This window comes from Stomoxys calcitrans, chromosome 3, assembly GCF_963082655.1.
Source record: "Stomoxys calcitrans chromosome 3, idStoCalc2.1, whole genome shotgun sequence".
Taxonomy (NCBI): Eukaryota; Metazoa; Arthropoda; class Insecta; order Diptera; family Muscidae; genus Stomoxys; species Stomoxys calcitrans.
This window is the reverse complement of record NC_081554.1, coordinates 186,230,182-186,247,570: the sequence shown is the minus strand read 5'-3', so window position 1 is coordinate 186,247,570 and position 17,389 is coordinate 186,230,182. Positions and strand designations below refer to the sequence as shown.

The following is a 17,389-nucleotide window of genomic DNA, read 5'->3' as shown; positions in this document are numbered from 1 at the left end:
TTTTCATATTCGATTCCTCTGAGAATAACAAGGAAAAGTCCATCTTGGAGAAGAGCAAAAAAAAACAAACATTAATTGAAAATTCAAAAATATTATCGCCCCACCTACCTTTTGCAACACCTGCCTTAGTGAACATTCGAAATCGATTTTGAATTTTGGCAACAACAGTTGCACACTTTCCATTTGCATTTGCTCAGAGATGGAGGATAAATTGACATTTCTCAATTTCTGTTCCAAATCCTTAAGGCCATCCCTGCGATTGGGCAGTATCAAAAGCATCGAAATCTCATCGTCATGTTCATAGGGCAACTCCACAGCACGGGCATCCATTTCCTTTAATTCCACAAATTTTACAAACATTTCATCGTCCAACATCATGGGTATGGGTTTGACACAATCCGGAGACACATGGAACTCATAGAGGCCCGAACGATAGGCGCTGAAGGGCAAAAACCATTTATTCTTGAAATTTGCTGCCATTAATAGCAAAGCTTTGCTATTATCCTCCAAGCTTTGGAAGGAAGCAGCGGAGTTTAATTTAAGAGTTTGTTGTATTGCCATTTTGATGTGTTCCTCCAATTTGGCCTTGCTGGCCAAGCTGAGTTTCTCCACTTGGGTTAGGAAATATTTGTAGGCGATTTTTTGAAATTCACTATCCAATTCGTAGGTGTCATTAACAAAAATTCTGGAGCACATCTCCAGCTGGGTATCTGGAGAGGCCTGGGTAATGGCAGCCAGATTGCCGGCGAAATAGCTGGCCATTTTGGCATTATTGGGAAAACGTTGCAGTTGCAGTTTGGTTTTAAGTTCCTCGGCTGTCTTGCCGTCCGATCCTAGATACATAAGAGAGAGTAAAGCCTCAATTAGAAAAGGTGATATAATGAAATTTTCTTCACAGCAGGCACTGTCATTGGCACTCAGTAGATTTGTGAAGATGTCCAAGCCGAAATTGGTTTCAAAGTTGTTGTTATTTGAAGAATCCATGGCGGTGGTCACAACTTGCAGGTGTACTAGAATTAAAAAAATCGAAATTAGAAAATTGGGCAAAAGAAATGTAAAATTTGATAGATTGGCTGGGCCAGTTGTTATTTTAAGAAAAATTAAATGAAATGGGATGGAATGAAATGAAAGGGAATGAAATGGAATGGAATGAAAGGGAATTAAATGGAATGAAATGGAATGGAATGAAAGGGAATAAAATGGAATGGAATGGAATGGAATGGAATGAAATGAAATGAAATGGAATGGAATGAAATGAAATGGAATGGAATGGAATGGAATGGAATGGAATGGAATGGAATGGAATGGAATGGAATGGAATGGAATGAAATGAAATGGAATGGAATGAAATGAAATGGAATGAAATGGAATGGAATGGAATGAAATAAAATGGAATGGAATGAAATGGAATGGTATGAAATGGAATGGAATGAAATGGAATGGAATGAAATGGAATGGAATGAAGTGGAATGAAATGGAATGGAGTGGATTGAAGTGGAATGAAGTTAAATGGAATGAAATGGAATGAAATTAAATGAAATGGAATGAAATCGAATGTAATGGAAAGGAATGGAATGGAATGGAATGAAATGGAATGGAATGGAATGGAATGGGATGGAATGGAATGGAATGGAATGGAATGAAATGGAATGAGATGGAATGAGATGGAATGAAATGGAATTAAATGGAATGAAATGGAAAGCAATGTAATGAAATGGAATCAAATGAAATGGAATGAAATGAAATGGAATGAAAAGAAATTGAGTGAAATGGAATGAAATGACATGAAATTGAGTGAAATGGAATGAAATGAAATGAAATGGAATGAAATGAAATGGAATGAAATGAAATGGAATGAAATGAAATGAAATGAAATGAAATGGAATGAAATGAAATGAAATGGAATGAAATGAAATGAAATGAAATGGAATGAAATGAAATGAAATGGAATGAAATGAAATGAAATGAAATGAAATGAAATGAAATGAAATGAAATGAAATGAAATGAAATGAAATGAAATGAAATGAAATGAAATGAAATGAAATGAAATGTAATGAAATGAAATGGAATGGAATGAAATGAAATGAAATGGAATAAAATGGAATGAAATGAATTGAAATGGAATGGAATGAAATGGAATGGAGTGAAATGGAATGGAATGGAATGGAGTGAAATGGAATGGAATGGAATGGAGTGAAATGAAATGAAATGGAATGGAATGAAATGAAATGAATTGAAATGAAATGGAATGGAATGAAATGGAATGGAATGAAATGGAATGAAATGGAATGGAATGAAATGGAATGGAATGGAATGGAATGGAATGGAATGGAATGGAATGGAATGGAATGGAATGAAATGAAATGAAATGAAATGGAATGGAATGAAATGAAATGAAATGAAATGAAATGAAATGAAATGGAATGGAATGGAATGAAATGAAATGGAATGAAATGAAATGAAATGAAATGAAATGAAATGAAATGAAATGAAATGAAATGGAATGAAATGGAATGAAATGGAATGGAATGGAATGGAATGAAATGGAATGGAATGGAATGGAATGGAATGGAATGAAATGAAATGAAATGAAATGAAATGGAATGGAATGAAATGAAATGAAATGAAATGAAATGAAATGAAATGAAATGAAATGAAATGAAATGAAATGGAATGGAATGGAATGAAATGAAATGGAATGAAATGAAATGAAATGAAATGAAATGAAATGAAATGAAATGAAATGAAATGGAATGGAATGGAATGGAATGGAATGGAATGGAATGGAATGGAATGGAATGGAATGGAATGGAATGGAATGGAATGGAATGGAATGGAATGAAATGAAATGGAATGAAATGGAATGGAATGAAATGAAATGGAATGAAATGAAATGGAATGGAATGGAATGGAATGGAATGGAATGGATTGGAATGGAATGGAATGGAATGGAATGAAATGAAATGAAATGAAATGAAATGAAATGGAATGGAATGGAATGAAATGGAATGAAATGGAATGGAATGGAATGAAATGGAATGAAATGGAATGAAATGAAATGAATTGAAATGAAATGAAATGAAATGGAATGGAATGGAATGGAGTGAAATGGAATGGAATGGAATGGAATGGAATGGAATGGAATGGAATGGAATGGAATGGAGTGAAATGAAATGAAATGGAATGAAATGAAATGAAATGAAATGAAATGAAATACAATGAAATGAAATGAAATGGAATGAATGAAATGAAATGAAATGGAATGAATGAAATGAAATGAAATGAACAGAAATGAAATGAAATGAAACGAAATGAAATGAAATGAAATGAAATGAAATGAAATGAAATGAAATGAAATGATATGAAATGAAATAAAATGAAATGAAATGAAATGAAATGAAATGAAATGAAATGAAATGAAATGAAATGAAATGAAATGAAATGAAATGAAATGAAATGAAATGAAATGAAATGAAATGAAATGAAATGAAATGAAATGAAATGAAATGAAATGAAATGAAATGAAATGAAATGAAATGAAATGAAATGAAATGAAATAAAATGAAATGGAATGAAGTGAAATAAAATACATAAAAATAAAATAATTTTACAAAATTTTAGCCCAATCAGATGAAAATTGCGCCCTCTATATGGAGTTTATGAAGAGCCCACTGACAATATGAGCCCATTTACGAAACAGGGACGCCATCATTGAGGGAGGTGGACTCTCAATGAGACAACATGACTTCCGGGCTGGAATGTGCACAATCGGAGCTCTTAGAGATAGTAAAGGCGGCTAGGAAAAGGAACCACTACTCCAGGCCGATTGTTTTCTTGGTCAGACTGGATGTGAAGAACGTATTCATTAGCCTCAGATGGTCTGAAGCCCTCCAAGCGCTCAGAGAGGACTTTAATATCCCGGAGAATCTGGTCAGAATAATGAAAAATTACCTGCGTGACAGAGTACTTATATATAACTCTCAGAATGGAACAAGTGAACATGAAGTTACATCAGGAGCGGCACAAAGATCCCTACTTTGAAATGCCTATTACGATGGAATACTTCGAACAGCAACACCAGATGAAACCTTTCTAGCAGGATATGCTGACGACATCGCTGCAGTCATCACGGCAAGGGACAGGGAAGATGCAGAGCGCAAACTACAGCATGTGATACTAAGGGCAAAGGACTGACTGGACTCCCACGGCTTGCAACTTGCCATATAGAAGACGGAGTTGCTACACCTAACGAGAACAAAATCACAGTGGAAGTTGACATAGACGACGCACTGGTGAAGTCCAAGAGATCGGTCAAATATCTAGGGATCCAACTACAATAGATACCTAGCTGACCTATGCAGAGCAAATTCGGCATGCGAGAACAAAGGCCGTGGGGGTAACCGCGCAACTCAGTGGAATGATGGCAAACATAGGTGGTCAAGCGCAGACTCTTAATGGAGACATACAATAGCATCCTCCTCTTTGCGATTGAAATATGGGGCCAGACACAGCAGAAAGCAGGCCTAGCGAAATCCCTGCTCTCTGTACAGAGGACGGCGGCACTTAGGGTCATATCATCCTACCGGACACTGGCGGAGCCCGCAGCCCTTATGCCAGCAGCCAGAATGGTTCCGATTCACCTACAGGTCATGGAGCAAGCCAGGCTTTACGCTGCGAAGTGCAACACCCAGAGATGATAGCGTGAGATACAAACGGATCATATACGGGTCATACGAGGGTAGAGTAAAGAGAGATGGCAACAGAGGTGGACGAATATCGGGCCAGGTGGACTCGACGACTAATACCCGATGTACGGATGTGGAGAAATAAGAAGTACGGCGACATCAGCTATTACGTCATACAGATGCTGACAGGCCATGGTTACTTCCGGAAATACCTGCAGAGAATGTGTGAAATGTGGCTCTTATGGGTCTAAGGCCCATAAGAGCCGCATTTGTTATCCGATTTTGCTGAAATTTGGGACAGTGAGTTGTGTTAGGCCTCTCGAGACCTTTCTGCAATATAGGCCAGATCGGTCCAGATTTGAATATAGCTGCCATGTAGACCGATCTCTCGATTTAAGGTTTTGGGTCCATAAAAAGCGCTTTTATTAACCGATTTTGTCAACATTTGGAACAGTGAGTTGTGTATGTCCCTTTAACATTCTTCTTCAAATTTGGGTCAGATTGTTCCAGATTTGGATATAGCTGCCATATAGACCGATCTCTCGATTTTAGGTCTTGGGCCCATAAAAGGCGTATTAATTGTCCGATTTCGCCGAAATTTGGGACAGTGAGTTGTGTTAGGCTCTTCGACATTTTTCTGAAACTTGGCCCAAATCGGTTCAGATTTGGATATAGCTGCCATATAGACCGATATCCCGATTTAAGGTCTTAGGCCCATAAAAGGCGCATTTATTGTACGATTTATCCGAAATTTGGGACAGTGAGTTGTGTTAAGCCCTTCGTCATTTTTTTTTTTAATTTGGCTCAGATCGGTCAAGATTTGGATATAGCTGCCATATAGTCCGATCCCTCGATTTTGTGTCTTGGGTCCATAAAAGGCGCATTTATTGTCCGATTTCGCCGAAATTTGGGGCAGTGAGTTGTGTTAAGCCCTTCGTCATCTTTTTTTAATTTGGCTCAGATCGGTCAAGATTTGGATATAGCTGTCATAAACCTTAAATCTCTCGATTTAAGGTTTTGGGGCCATAAAAGGCTCATTTATTGTCCGATGTCGCCGAAATTTGGGTCAGTGAGTTGTGTTAGGCTCTTCGACATTTTTCTGAAACTTGGCCCAAATCGGTTCAGATTTGGATATAGCTGCCATATAGACCGATATCCCGATTTAAGGTCTTAGGCCCATAAAAGGCGCATTTATTGTACGATTTATCCGAAATTTGGGACAGTGAGTTGTGTTAAGCCCTTCGTCATTTTTTTTTTTAATTTGGCTCAGATCGGTCAAGATTTGGATATAGCTGCCATATAGTCCGATCCCTCGATTTAGTGTCTTGGGTCCATAAAAGGCGCATTTATTGTCCGATTTCGCCGAAATTTGGGGCAGTGAGTTTTGTTAGGCCCCTCTACATCCTTTTTGCGATTTGGCTTAGATCGGTCTAGATTTGGATATAGCTGCCATATAGACCGATCTCTCGATTTAAGGTTTTGGGACCATAAAAGGCGCCTTTATTGTCCGATTTCGCCAAAATTTGGAACAGTGAGTTGTGTAAGGCCCTTCAACATTCTTCTTCAAATTTGGGTCGGATTCCAGATTTGGATATAGCTGCCATATAGACCGAACTCTCGATTTAAGGTTATGGTGCCATAAAAGGCGCATTTATTGTCCGATTTCGCTGAAATTTGGGACAGTGAGTTGTGTTAGGCCCCTCGACATCTTTCTGCAATATGACTTAGATCAGTCTAGATTTGAATATAGCTGCCATATAGACCGATCTCTCGATTTAAGGTCTTGGATCCATAAAAGGCGCATTTATTGTCCGATTTATCCGAAATTTGGGACAGTGTGTTGTGTTAGGACCCTCGACATCTTTATGCAATTTGGCTTAGTCCGGTCTAGATTTGGATATAGCTGCCATATAGACCGATCTCTCGATTTAGGGTTTTGGAACCATAAAAGGCGCCTTTATTGCCCGATTTCGCCGAAATTTGAGACAGAGAGTTATCTTATGGCTTAAGACATCCTTGGTTCTGATCGGTCCAGATTTTTATATAGCATCCATATAGACCGATCTCTCCATTTATGGTTTTGGAACGGGTGCATTATTAATGCATTATTCACCCGATTGTGACGAAAGGTGGTTCACATATATTTCCGAGGTGGTGAGTAACCAAAGTTCAGCCCCGCCGATTTCGGTTTTTCATCATTTTTTGAACATCATCGGCGATTTGCATCATAAGTATTTTTGCGACCTCATTGTGAATTCATTTTATAAACATGGTTTCAATATTTTCGAATTCACCATAACTCTTTTCAATGAAATCGCCCCTTCAAGAATCTATTTTTTCCATATAAATTTAGCGATGATCATTTTGTTTCAAGACAAAAAAAAAGAAATTGGCACACAGTATTAATTCTCCAATTTAAAACAATACATTATTAAAACGTTTCTTTTAACACTGTTCTATATATCCGGTCAATGATGAGTATGGAGGAATAAACCGCAACATTTTATATGCTTGGGCATTTTTAATTGCGAGTACACCCAAAAAGAATACAAAAACAAACCGCACTACGTCAATTTCGATTACCTTCTTGGCTTCTTGAGTGTTTTGTTGTCGTTTTTTTTTTTAATTTTATTGAAAAACTTGTGGAAAAGGGAAAATTTTTAAGATTTTGCGTGCAATATCAAAAGTTCAATTAAAACGTTTTACGGGCAATCCCAAGAAACCAACACAAACTTCATCATCATCATTATTTCACACTCACAAGTGGTTGTTGCATGGGCAAGGCGTTTTCCTCAGCCAAGAAGGAAAAATCGCGTTAATCACTATTAAATGATACACATGTTTACACAGAGATAATAGAAGACAAGGGGTGAGGGAAGGGGAAGAGAAACACAAATTCAAGTGGCAGTTGTGGGTGGACCCCCTTCTGTATATTTTTTTTAATTAATTACATCACAGAAAAAAAACCCGACTATTTAAAAAATCATTAAAAGCAAATTATGAGAAAAATTGTTCCCCAAAATCTTTCCCTAAGGAATTTCTAAAATTTTTTTCTATTTTGAGTCACTTTCAGTTTTAGGAAAAAGTCATCAAAATTTAAATAGCACACAATACCTCTTCTATATCTATTTAATATTCAAACAAAAATATTAGAAATGCTTTGTAGCCCAAAAGAAAGAAGCGCTCACGCTCACTGCTTATCGACAAAGACCCAACGATTTTATCTCCACGAGCTCTTGGCGAAAACTAAATTCTCCCCCAAAAAATAGAAACCAAAAAATTCTATAAAATTTTCAATAATTTTGCCATGAAGTGAAATTCGTCGTTTTTGCTTGAGATGATGATGATGCTGCTGCTGCTGCTGCCTGCCATCGACTGCTGTTGCTGCTCCCCCTTCGGTGTTGATGAAAATTATCAACAACATTTTTTTGGTGTGTCGATTTTTTTTCCTCGTTTGTTTTGAATTTTGTTTTTTTTTTTTTTTGTTTGTGAAAACATAAATTCGCGTTGTATTGCTTCCACAGTTGCCAGTTGCTGGCTTCTGTGTGGTTTGTTGCTTCTCTAGTCATCCATTCATAAGAGTCGATCCACTCAGTCATTCTGTCTGCCCAAAAAATTTACACTGCAGTTTTTATTTATTTAGTCAACTGAGAGACAGCCCCACATACGTACTACTCTCAACTCATTATCTCTCATTAGTGGTTGGGGGAATTTTATTGTGTATAGCAAGAAATGATCATATATCTTTTAGATAAACAATGTCTCGCACCCCTTGTCCAAGAATGGGTGCCATCTATGCTCTCTTTGATAAAAAAAAAACTTTTAATACTTCTATATTAAAACACATGCCGGCTGGCAGTGTTTAGGGTAAATAAACACAAAAATGTAAGAAAACGGAAGCATAAACCGGATTTTTTTTAAATTTGAGCATCTCAAATTTTATTTTATAGTTTACTGGCTGAACAGGGCCCACTCCGCTGCGCCTTCTTTAAATCTCGAATATCTATTTAGGGTGGGAAATGCGGATATCGAACTCGTATCATTGTAGCCTATGACGCTGAACGCGTTCGAATCCTGGCGAGAACATCGGACAAAGCTCTCCTCTTAATGTTGGTGACATTTGCGAGATACAACGCCATACATGGTCATTCTTTAGGGTAATGTTCATGGGCAAATTTGCATTTGCAGGAGCAAAAGCGTGACCTAGACTTAAACGCAAATTTTAATGTCACGCAAATTTAATGTCGGCTAATATGCCCATTTGGGGGTATTTTGGGGCGGGCAACCTCCCATTACTTGGACCTTATGTTTTATGCCATATTTGTAATCTACTGCCTAATACTTTCCATTTGAGTCTCATATTGAAATGAACTGCTTAGAGAAGGTTTGGGGTTAGGGGGGGCCCGCTGGGTACTTCGACCCAAATTTTAATACCATATTCGTTTTCTGGTCTCCAATACCTTTCATTTGATACCCTTATTGTGCCCATCGGACCACTTTCGCAAATGGGTGTCATTTTTGGGGTAAGGGAAAGGGTCCGCCTCCCCTCCATATCTAAAAATTAATAAATTTCCTTCCTGACAAACGTACACAATCTATGAAAATTTTTAGAAAATCGGTTCAACCAAGTAGCACATAGTCATAATGGGTCCAATGGTGTTTTTGAGGGTGGCGTAACCCCCTATACTTTGAACTGATTTTGTATGCCAGATTCGAAATCTACTCCCGAATACCTTTCATTTGAGCCCCATATTGAAATGAACGTCCAATATGTCTGTTTGGGGGAGTTTTGGGGTTGGGGCGGCCCAATGGGTACTTAGACTCAAATTTTTAATACCATATTCGTATTCAACTCTCCAATACCTTTCATTTGATACCTATAATGTCCCGATCGGTCCACTTTTGATTTTGGACTGTGTTTTTCGCATAAGGGGGGGGTCCGTCCCCCTTCCGATTCTCAAAAATTATATAGCCAATGTTTCCTTCAAGACCAACCTACACAATATGCGAAAATTTCGAGAAAACCGGTTCTGCCGTTTTTCAGTCTATACGGAACAAACAAATCGAGTCCCATATATCCGTGATTGGCAAATGTGCCCATTTTGGGCGTTTTTTTGGGGGTGGGGTTACCACCTATACTTCGACATGAATTTGTATGCCACATTCGTTATCTACTCCTGCATACTTTTCATTTGATGCCCATATTGTCCCAATCGGCCCACTTTTGATTTTGGGTGGTGTTTTTGGGGTAACGGTGGAGGGTCAGCCCCCTTCCGTTATCAATAAATTATAAAGCCTATTCCTACATCTTGACCATATTCGTAATCTACTCCCGAATACCTTTCATTTGAGTCCCATATTGTCAAATAAATCTATTTTAAGAGATTTTGGGGCTGGGGCGGCCCCCAGGTCCTTGGACCCATATTTTTTTATGAAATTCGTGTTCTACTATTGAATACCTTTCATTTGAATCCCATATTGTCCCGATCGGTCCACTTTTATTTTTGGTTAGTACTTTTGGGGTTAGGAGGAGCGTCCGCACTCGTCCGGCAGTCTCAGAGACAAACTAATATTGAGTGCATCAGAGTAGACCCCCAATCCAGTCCCTGACTCCATCTTGGATCCATCTGTGTAGATCGAGGTTTCATTCGTCCCTCTCAAGCAATCGAATCGCGAATGCCCTCACTCCATATGGCACTGATGCCAGTCTACCCACCGTGTCCATAACACCCAGAATCGAACAGTCTCCGAACCTTCTCGAACTCACTCGCACGCGTCCTCTTCCCTACTGCATTCCACCATACCAGTGCTCCATAGGCTAGTAGTGGTCTCACGATGGCCTCATACATTAAATAAATCATCCTGGGAATCACCCCCCACTTCCGAACTTAGACGAATATTTCAAGGAATGACGAAATTAGTATAAAAACAAGTAAAAAGGCGTTAAGTTCGGCCGGGTCGAACTTTGGATACCCACCACATCGGTTGTAAACCACTTTTCGCCATAATCCGGTGAAAAGTGCATAAGCAGTTATATCGAAATATGGTCCGATTTGGACCAAATTCGGTATAGACCGATCTGAACCGTATACGACACGGATGTCGAAAAGCCAAACATAAGCCGCTGTGAGTCTTCTATGGGTCCAAGACCTTAAATCGAGAGATCGATCTACATGGTAGCTGTATTGAAATCTGGACCAATCAGGGCCTAATTGCGGAGATATCGAAGACCCTAACACAACTCACCGTTTCAAATTTTGGCGATATCGGACAATAAATGTGCTTTTTATGGCCCCAAAACCTTAAATGAAAGATCGGTCTATATCCAAAACTAGACCAATCTGGGCCAAATGGAAGAAGGATGTCGGGGGGGCCTTACACAAATCACTGTCCCAAATTTTGGCGACATCGGACAATAAATGTGTCTTTTATGGGCCCAAAACCTTAAATCGAGAGATCGGTCTATATGGTAGTTATATCCAAATTTGAACCGATCGGGGCTAACTTACAGAAAGATGTCAAGGGGCCTAACACAACTCATTGTCCCGAATTTTGGCAAAATCGGACCATGTATGCGCCTTTTATGGGCGCAAGATCTTAAATCGAGAGATTTTGGCGACATCGGACAATAAATTTGTCTTTTATCGGCAAAAAACCTTATATCGAGAAATCGGTCTATATGGCAGCTATATCCAAATCTGGACCGTTCTGGGCCAAATTGGGAAAGGATGTCAAAAGCCCCAACAAAACTCACTGTCCCAAATTTCAGAAAAATCGGATAATAAATGTTGCTTTTATGGGCCTAAGACCCTAAATCGGCGGATTGGTCTATATGAGGTTTTTCGATTACAATAAGGGTGCCAACAAATATTCGATTACACCGATTCAGTAATCATAAAAAAAACTTTGTCACCTGTTTTCTCTGGCCAAATCTGTATGATTAATTGCAGAAGTTTAGATTTTTATAAATTTTTTTTAATTCTGTTGAATAACGAAATTTTATCGAAAGTTCCTTCTCTTTTACCGGTTTTTTATTCAAATGATTTTTTCTCAACACATCTGCTGTGATGGTTGGGTGGGTGGTTGGATGATGTCATTTATTTTTGTTTATAATCCCACTGTGCTTTAAACAAATTCATTCATTCGAATAAAGAGTAAGTGTTGGCTGAGACAAAACATTGCGCCAAAGTGTGCCTGCCCTCCATGCCACTGCTACTGATGGTCCACAAAATTTAAACTTATTTGGAGCAATGGGTAAATAATTATTATTTTATGTTTGTTGTTGTTGTTGATATTTTGCACCGCACCGGATCTTCTATGTTTGTTGGTGTTGGGTGATGATGGCGGCGTGATCATTATTCATTTGTTATTGGACAAAGATAAGAACATGCCGCTAAAGTCCAGCGGCCGCCCGTATTGCGGCATGCAATCCATAACCCCTTAGAAAGTCAAATTTGATTGGGGGCAACATTTAAAAAAAAAAATTATTATACACTCGAAGAAAAAGGGTGGGCAAACAAAATCTTCAAATTTATTTTCTCTGTTGAAATTTTGTATTTTGGGTACATCTCAGCTAAGGTAGCTGTCTGGATGGGCGAAAGTCAATGGGTTTGGTATAAACCCTAGAATGGGTGAAATTATACTTTTTCGCTCGAAAATGCTTGCTGGGTGCTTTCAGGGCATAAAGGAACCGGCGGGATACTTGTGCGATGCATTCATTGTGGCTTGGTATTAACCAGCGATGTAAAAAATGAAAATGTAACCAACTATAAAACAAACTTAAAATGCTTGTAAATCTTCAAGTATGTCTAACGGAGAATAGGGTGAAGATCTTTTGAAAGATCCAATATGCCAATTTTAGGTCGATTATATATGGCAAATAATCCGCAGTTGATTTTTTTTTGTTCCAACTATTGAACTTACTTAAAATGCTTGTAAATCCTCAAGTATGTCCAATAGAAAAAAGGCGATGATTTTCTGATACTTCCAAAAAGTCACTTATGAGTATAGCTGCCATATAGACCAATCTTCCGATTTAGGGTCTTGAACCCTTAAAAATCTTATTAAATACCCGATAACGATAAATTTTTTTATCCATGCCGAGTATTCTGAAGTGTAGAAGATATTTGGATACAGCTTCCATTGAGACCCATCACCCGATTTAAGATTTTGGGCTCATTAAAGCCTCATACTATCCTCGAAGTTCGAAATAATGGGTTGTTTTAGTCCACTCGACATCCTTACCCGGTTTGGTCCAAATCGGACCATAATTGGTTGTAATTGTGTATAGACCGTAATTCTAAGATTCGCAAATATTACCAAATGGAATGGTTAGATGTATATCCACGGTGGTGGGTATCCTCGTTTTTAAGAAAATATTTTCTCTCCTAGGACATACAGAATGGTAAGTTCATGTACCTTTTAACATAACCTAGCTCAACTTGGGAGAAATGGAAATCTTTTTTATTGATTTTTGGGTGAGTCTAATTGATCTCCCTCCGTTTTATTACAAAACCTCATGATTAAAACTTTCCAAACGTCGAAACACGTTATGTTTGAATTTTCGCCGTCTCTGCCGTCTTTCAGTAGGCCACTCTCTCCCCAAAAAATGGGTCTAGTGCATTTTCACAGTTCCTCTAGGTCCCCTTTTTTCACACAATTATTATTTTCAGTGCATTTCTTTGCACATTTAGCATGCAGTTACTCTCATACAAATGGTCTTAACATGTAAGTATATATCTATGTATGTTTATTTGAGAACTTGTAATAGAATAATATTTGTTTTACTCAAGTCCATATAATTTTGTATGAACAGCTGCCACCATTTAATGTTTGGGCCCGTTGGGCGCACAAAATAAAAACGAAGGACTTCTTCAACAGATGTACATTTCAATTAAAATTGTTTACTGCTGCCCCAGCCCAGCCCCTGCCCACAACGTCATCTCGTCCAGGGAATAAATTACACAAGCCAGCCATAGTAAAAATTCATCGCCTATCCACAGCAATAGCAGCAACATTTAGTTTATAATCGACCCATCCACCCACATTCAACATAAATCAAAAATTCCATTGTCATGCGAAGAAGAAAAATGAATGGAATCAAATTTGTTTCACTCAAATAGGCACGTTTGTTGTTATTTATTTTTTTTTTTGCTTCCACCACGCGGAAATAATGATGTTGCAAGTGCAAGTGGATGCAATCGAAATAAATTCTGAGTCGATTAGTTCGTTATTACTAACTGACTGCACTACAATTGAAATGGCAAATTTTTCACTTGCCCTGGGATGATTCAGAATTGTAGGGGTTGTTTATTTCATACCCTTCATCATTAGAAAGGTAATTTGTTTAATCTAACTTAAAACTCCTTAAAAAATTGAAAAGCAATGAAAAAGGAAAGCCAGAGATCACAACACACACCAACCACTATGGGACGCATTTCGTTATTTGGTTAGAATAACTCATCGGCCATATTAGGTGAGGAGGCTTCAAGGGCCATACATTGGTAGGTCGTACTTATGTTGAATATGCCGCAAATTTTTGTTCTCACTTAAAATGCTTGTATGTCCCATAGATAATTTACCGAGGATTTTGTATTCGTAATTGAGGTGGTTCTCCATAATTGGATGTCATAATTCCCAATTGGTTTAACAATGCATTTTTGCCCATGAACATTCCACTATGGAACAGGGGCATACTTCTCACATATCAATGAGTGCAGTCCGATTCAAGTTTAAGCTCAATGGTAAGAAGCTTCCTTTTTATAGCCGAGTCCAAACGGCGTGCCGCAGTGCGACACCTCTGTGGAGGGAAGTTCTACATGGCATAGTACCTCACAAATTTTGCCAGCATTAGGAGGGGAAAACCACCGTTGAAAATTGTTTCTGATGGTCTCGCCAGGATTCGAACCCAGGCGTTCAGCATCATAGGCAGACATGCCCACCTCTGAGCTACGGTGGACTCCAAGTAAGTAATTTGTTATCAAGAGATAATTTTGAATTAGTACCAATTAGGAATTCAATTTTATTGACTTGTAAATCTAGAGCTTTTCCTATTGTATCGTAAGTTCTTTAGCTAAGTAAACGCCAAGGTATTTTGCTTCAGTTACCCGTGGAAGATCAATTTGGTTCATTTGTTCTGGCGGACTGGTTGCTTGTTTCCTAGCATAAGAGTCTCCAGGGAAGGGGAAGTTCGAATGTGAATAATTTGAGAAAAAATTTTACTCAGCTGTTTGCTTCAGTCTTAGCCACAATGCCCACCACAGGGAGAGTTCTTTCCTCCTTCTCCTCCCTGTAGAAGTCTCCCCTTTTTCTCCGTGAACAAACCTTGGTTTTGCTTGTTAAAGACTTCCATCAAGCATTCCGTCGCGAATTTGCCGTCCCCACCCTTGATGAAGACCGGTGCCTTTGTGATCTGGGGGATGTCCATCTTTCTCACTAAGTCTAACTTTGCGCCCTCCCAGGATTGTGGATACTTCCTACTAGCTTTTTGACAACATAAATACATTCTGCTGACCCAAAGCTTAGCGTTGTCCGCTCTATACTCGCTCATCATTTGTATAGGTAAATCTTCTTCAGAGTCCTGCACGTGTTCGAAAATCCGCTCGTTAACCAGATCCTCCACTTAGGACCGATGATCAGGTGAAATCCTAGTGGATCCACTGCCGATATCGATGAATGCATAAGTCAGCTCATACCTGCTGTGCTTCCTAGCCACAGTGGCGTAAGAGGGCGGTGGCCTCCAAATCTTTTGAATAGAGTAATTTATTTTTTGTTGGTGCTTCACCTTTTTTGCGACTTTCCATAGCGACTTATATAAGTTTTTTATCTCTCTCTTTCTTTCGATTTGGTTGTCGTTCAATAGCTTTAAGAGTTTTCGTAGTCGCCTTAACAAGTTTCCTTTTATTCCCTGGAGATTTTCTCATTTGCCATCGCTTTTTTGCTTTTCTTTTTTCCTCTGGACTATGGTAGAACACTTTGGAGTCTTGTCGAAGTTTCTCTTAGGTGGGGAGTTGATTTATTTTATCACTTATGGGTCGTTTATGGATTGCAATTAATATGCAGTCGAATTGTTCTTGACCACTCCAATTTAAATTTGCTGAGATGGGTTTGTTGCCTTAAATTTCCTTCACCATGGATGGGAGCTACACAAATCAGTTCTTTTTTGTCTGAGCTTAAAATGCTTGTAAATCCTGAAGTATGTGCATAATAGAAAAGAGCGATCTAAGCGATCTAAAATAACACGTCTGTTTCAAATATTCTTATAGCTTCTCATAAAAGACGAAATTTGAGATTTTTCTTTCAAATTTGTTCATTTTTCGTTTAAACTTAAAATGCTCGTAAATCCTTAAGTATGTCCTTAAGTAAATCCTTAAGTCTTAAGTAAATCCTTAAGTTTGTCCGAACTCTAAAACGAACTTAAAATGCTTGTAAATCCTGAAGTATGTGCATAATAGAAAAGAGCGATCTAAGCGATCTAAAATAACACGTATGTTTCAAATATTCTTATGGCTTCACATAAAAGACGAAATTTGAGATTTTTCTTTCAAATTGGTTAATTTTTCCAACTGAGAAAAAGGCGATGATTTTGTAATACACCCAAAATATTATTTAAGGGGTCGACTATTAATTGCATCTGCTTTGCGGTTGACTTTTCGTTGATCACATATTCTTCTTTTCCCTTTTATATATGTATGAGTTGCGTTTGAGTTGTCATGGTTCAAATTTCATTTCTTCAATTTTTAATATTTTGTTTCTACAGTGTTTTTTACAGGGACGCTACAAAGGTAGACCAATAGTAACAGTAATCGTCGTCATATTTTTTTGCTGCTCTTTTTACATTTCTTCAGTAAAGTTTGCCATTTCGTAATGGTAAGATATACGAGTCAACAACGAGTCGAAATTATTGAAATTTACTACCGAAATTCGGAGTCATTGGTCTCATCGTTTTCATCGAAAAATCATCTTCAGCGATGAGGCTCATTTCTGGCTGAATGGCTTCGTCAATAAGCAAAATATCCGTTATTGTTCAGATAGCAATCCATACGTACTCCATGAGTCATGATTGCATCCCGGACTTGGAGGACATGTGGTTCCAATAGGACGGCGCCTCAAGCAACACAGCGATTGTCACAATCAATTTATTGGAAACCAAGTTTGGAGAACGTGTTATCTAACGAAATCATCTCCGCCTCTTTCGTGCGATTTGACTACGGTCTACGCCAACAAGCCTGCGACGATTGATGAACATGGTACTAATATTGAACACGAAATTGCAGCAGTATCGGCCGATTTATGCTTGAAAACCGTCGAAAATAGGTTTCAGCGTCTGGACTTCTGCAAGCGTTCCAGTGGTAGCCATGTAAAAGAAATCCAGTTCCATACATAATGGCATCGAACGAACTTTTACAGAAATAAAGAATTTCATTGCAATCCACAACCGTTTTTGTTTTATTAAAAAAAAAAACTTTTGTAGCGCTCTTATTGAAAACCCCGATATATGATGAACAATGTTGAATTTGTAACAAAACGTTTTGTGACCCATAAAACTATTTCATTGTATTAAAGGTCAAATTGACCGTAAACATCTAATAATAATTTCTCATGGCATACACCTGGCAGCTATTCCTACATGTGTCTAAATTTTAAACATTCTATCAAATTGAGTTAAGCGATTTGAAAAGATGGGAAAAAGAAAACCAATCTT

At 38.2% G+C, this 17,389-nt stretch overlaps 1 protein-coding gene and 1 long non-coding RNA gene across 3 annotated transcripts in view; one reads left to right on the top strand and one right to left on the bottom strand.

The window, feature by feature from the left end:
• LOC106085960 (serine protease inhibitor 42Dd) overlaps nt 1-8,189 on the bottom strand; it is a 14,567-nt gene extending 6,378 nt beyond the window's left edge. Inside the window, exons 1-3 of the mRNA XM_013250448.2 lie at nt 7,801-8,189; nt 109-1,010; nt 1-43 (exon numbers count right to left, since the gene is read on the bottom strand). The exon at nt 1-43 is cut by the window's left edge and continues 111 nt beyond it. Of these exons, the coding sequence (XP_013105902.2) occupies nt 1-43; nt 109-984 (919 nt within the window). The 5' untranslated portion in view covers nt 985-1,010; nt 7,801-8,189. The remainder of the gene's footprint in view (nt 44-108; nt 1,011-7,800) is intronic.
• A 5,737-nt stretch (nt 8,190-13,926) lies between these two features.
• LOC106085948 (uncharacterized) lies at nt 13,927-17,122 on the top strand. 2 transcript variants are annotated; one of them, XR_009397659.1, is made up of 3 exons: nt 13,927-14,189; nt 14,259-14,650; nt 16,445-17,122. It is a non-coding gene; the product is annotated as an uncharacterized LOC106085948 (long non-coding RNA). The 2 variants fall into 2 exon arrangements; XR_001221058.2 differs by having other exon boundaries at nt 13,927-14,650.
• The last annotated feature ends 267 nt before the right edge of the window (nt 17,123-17,389 follow it).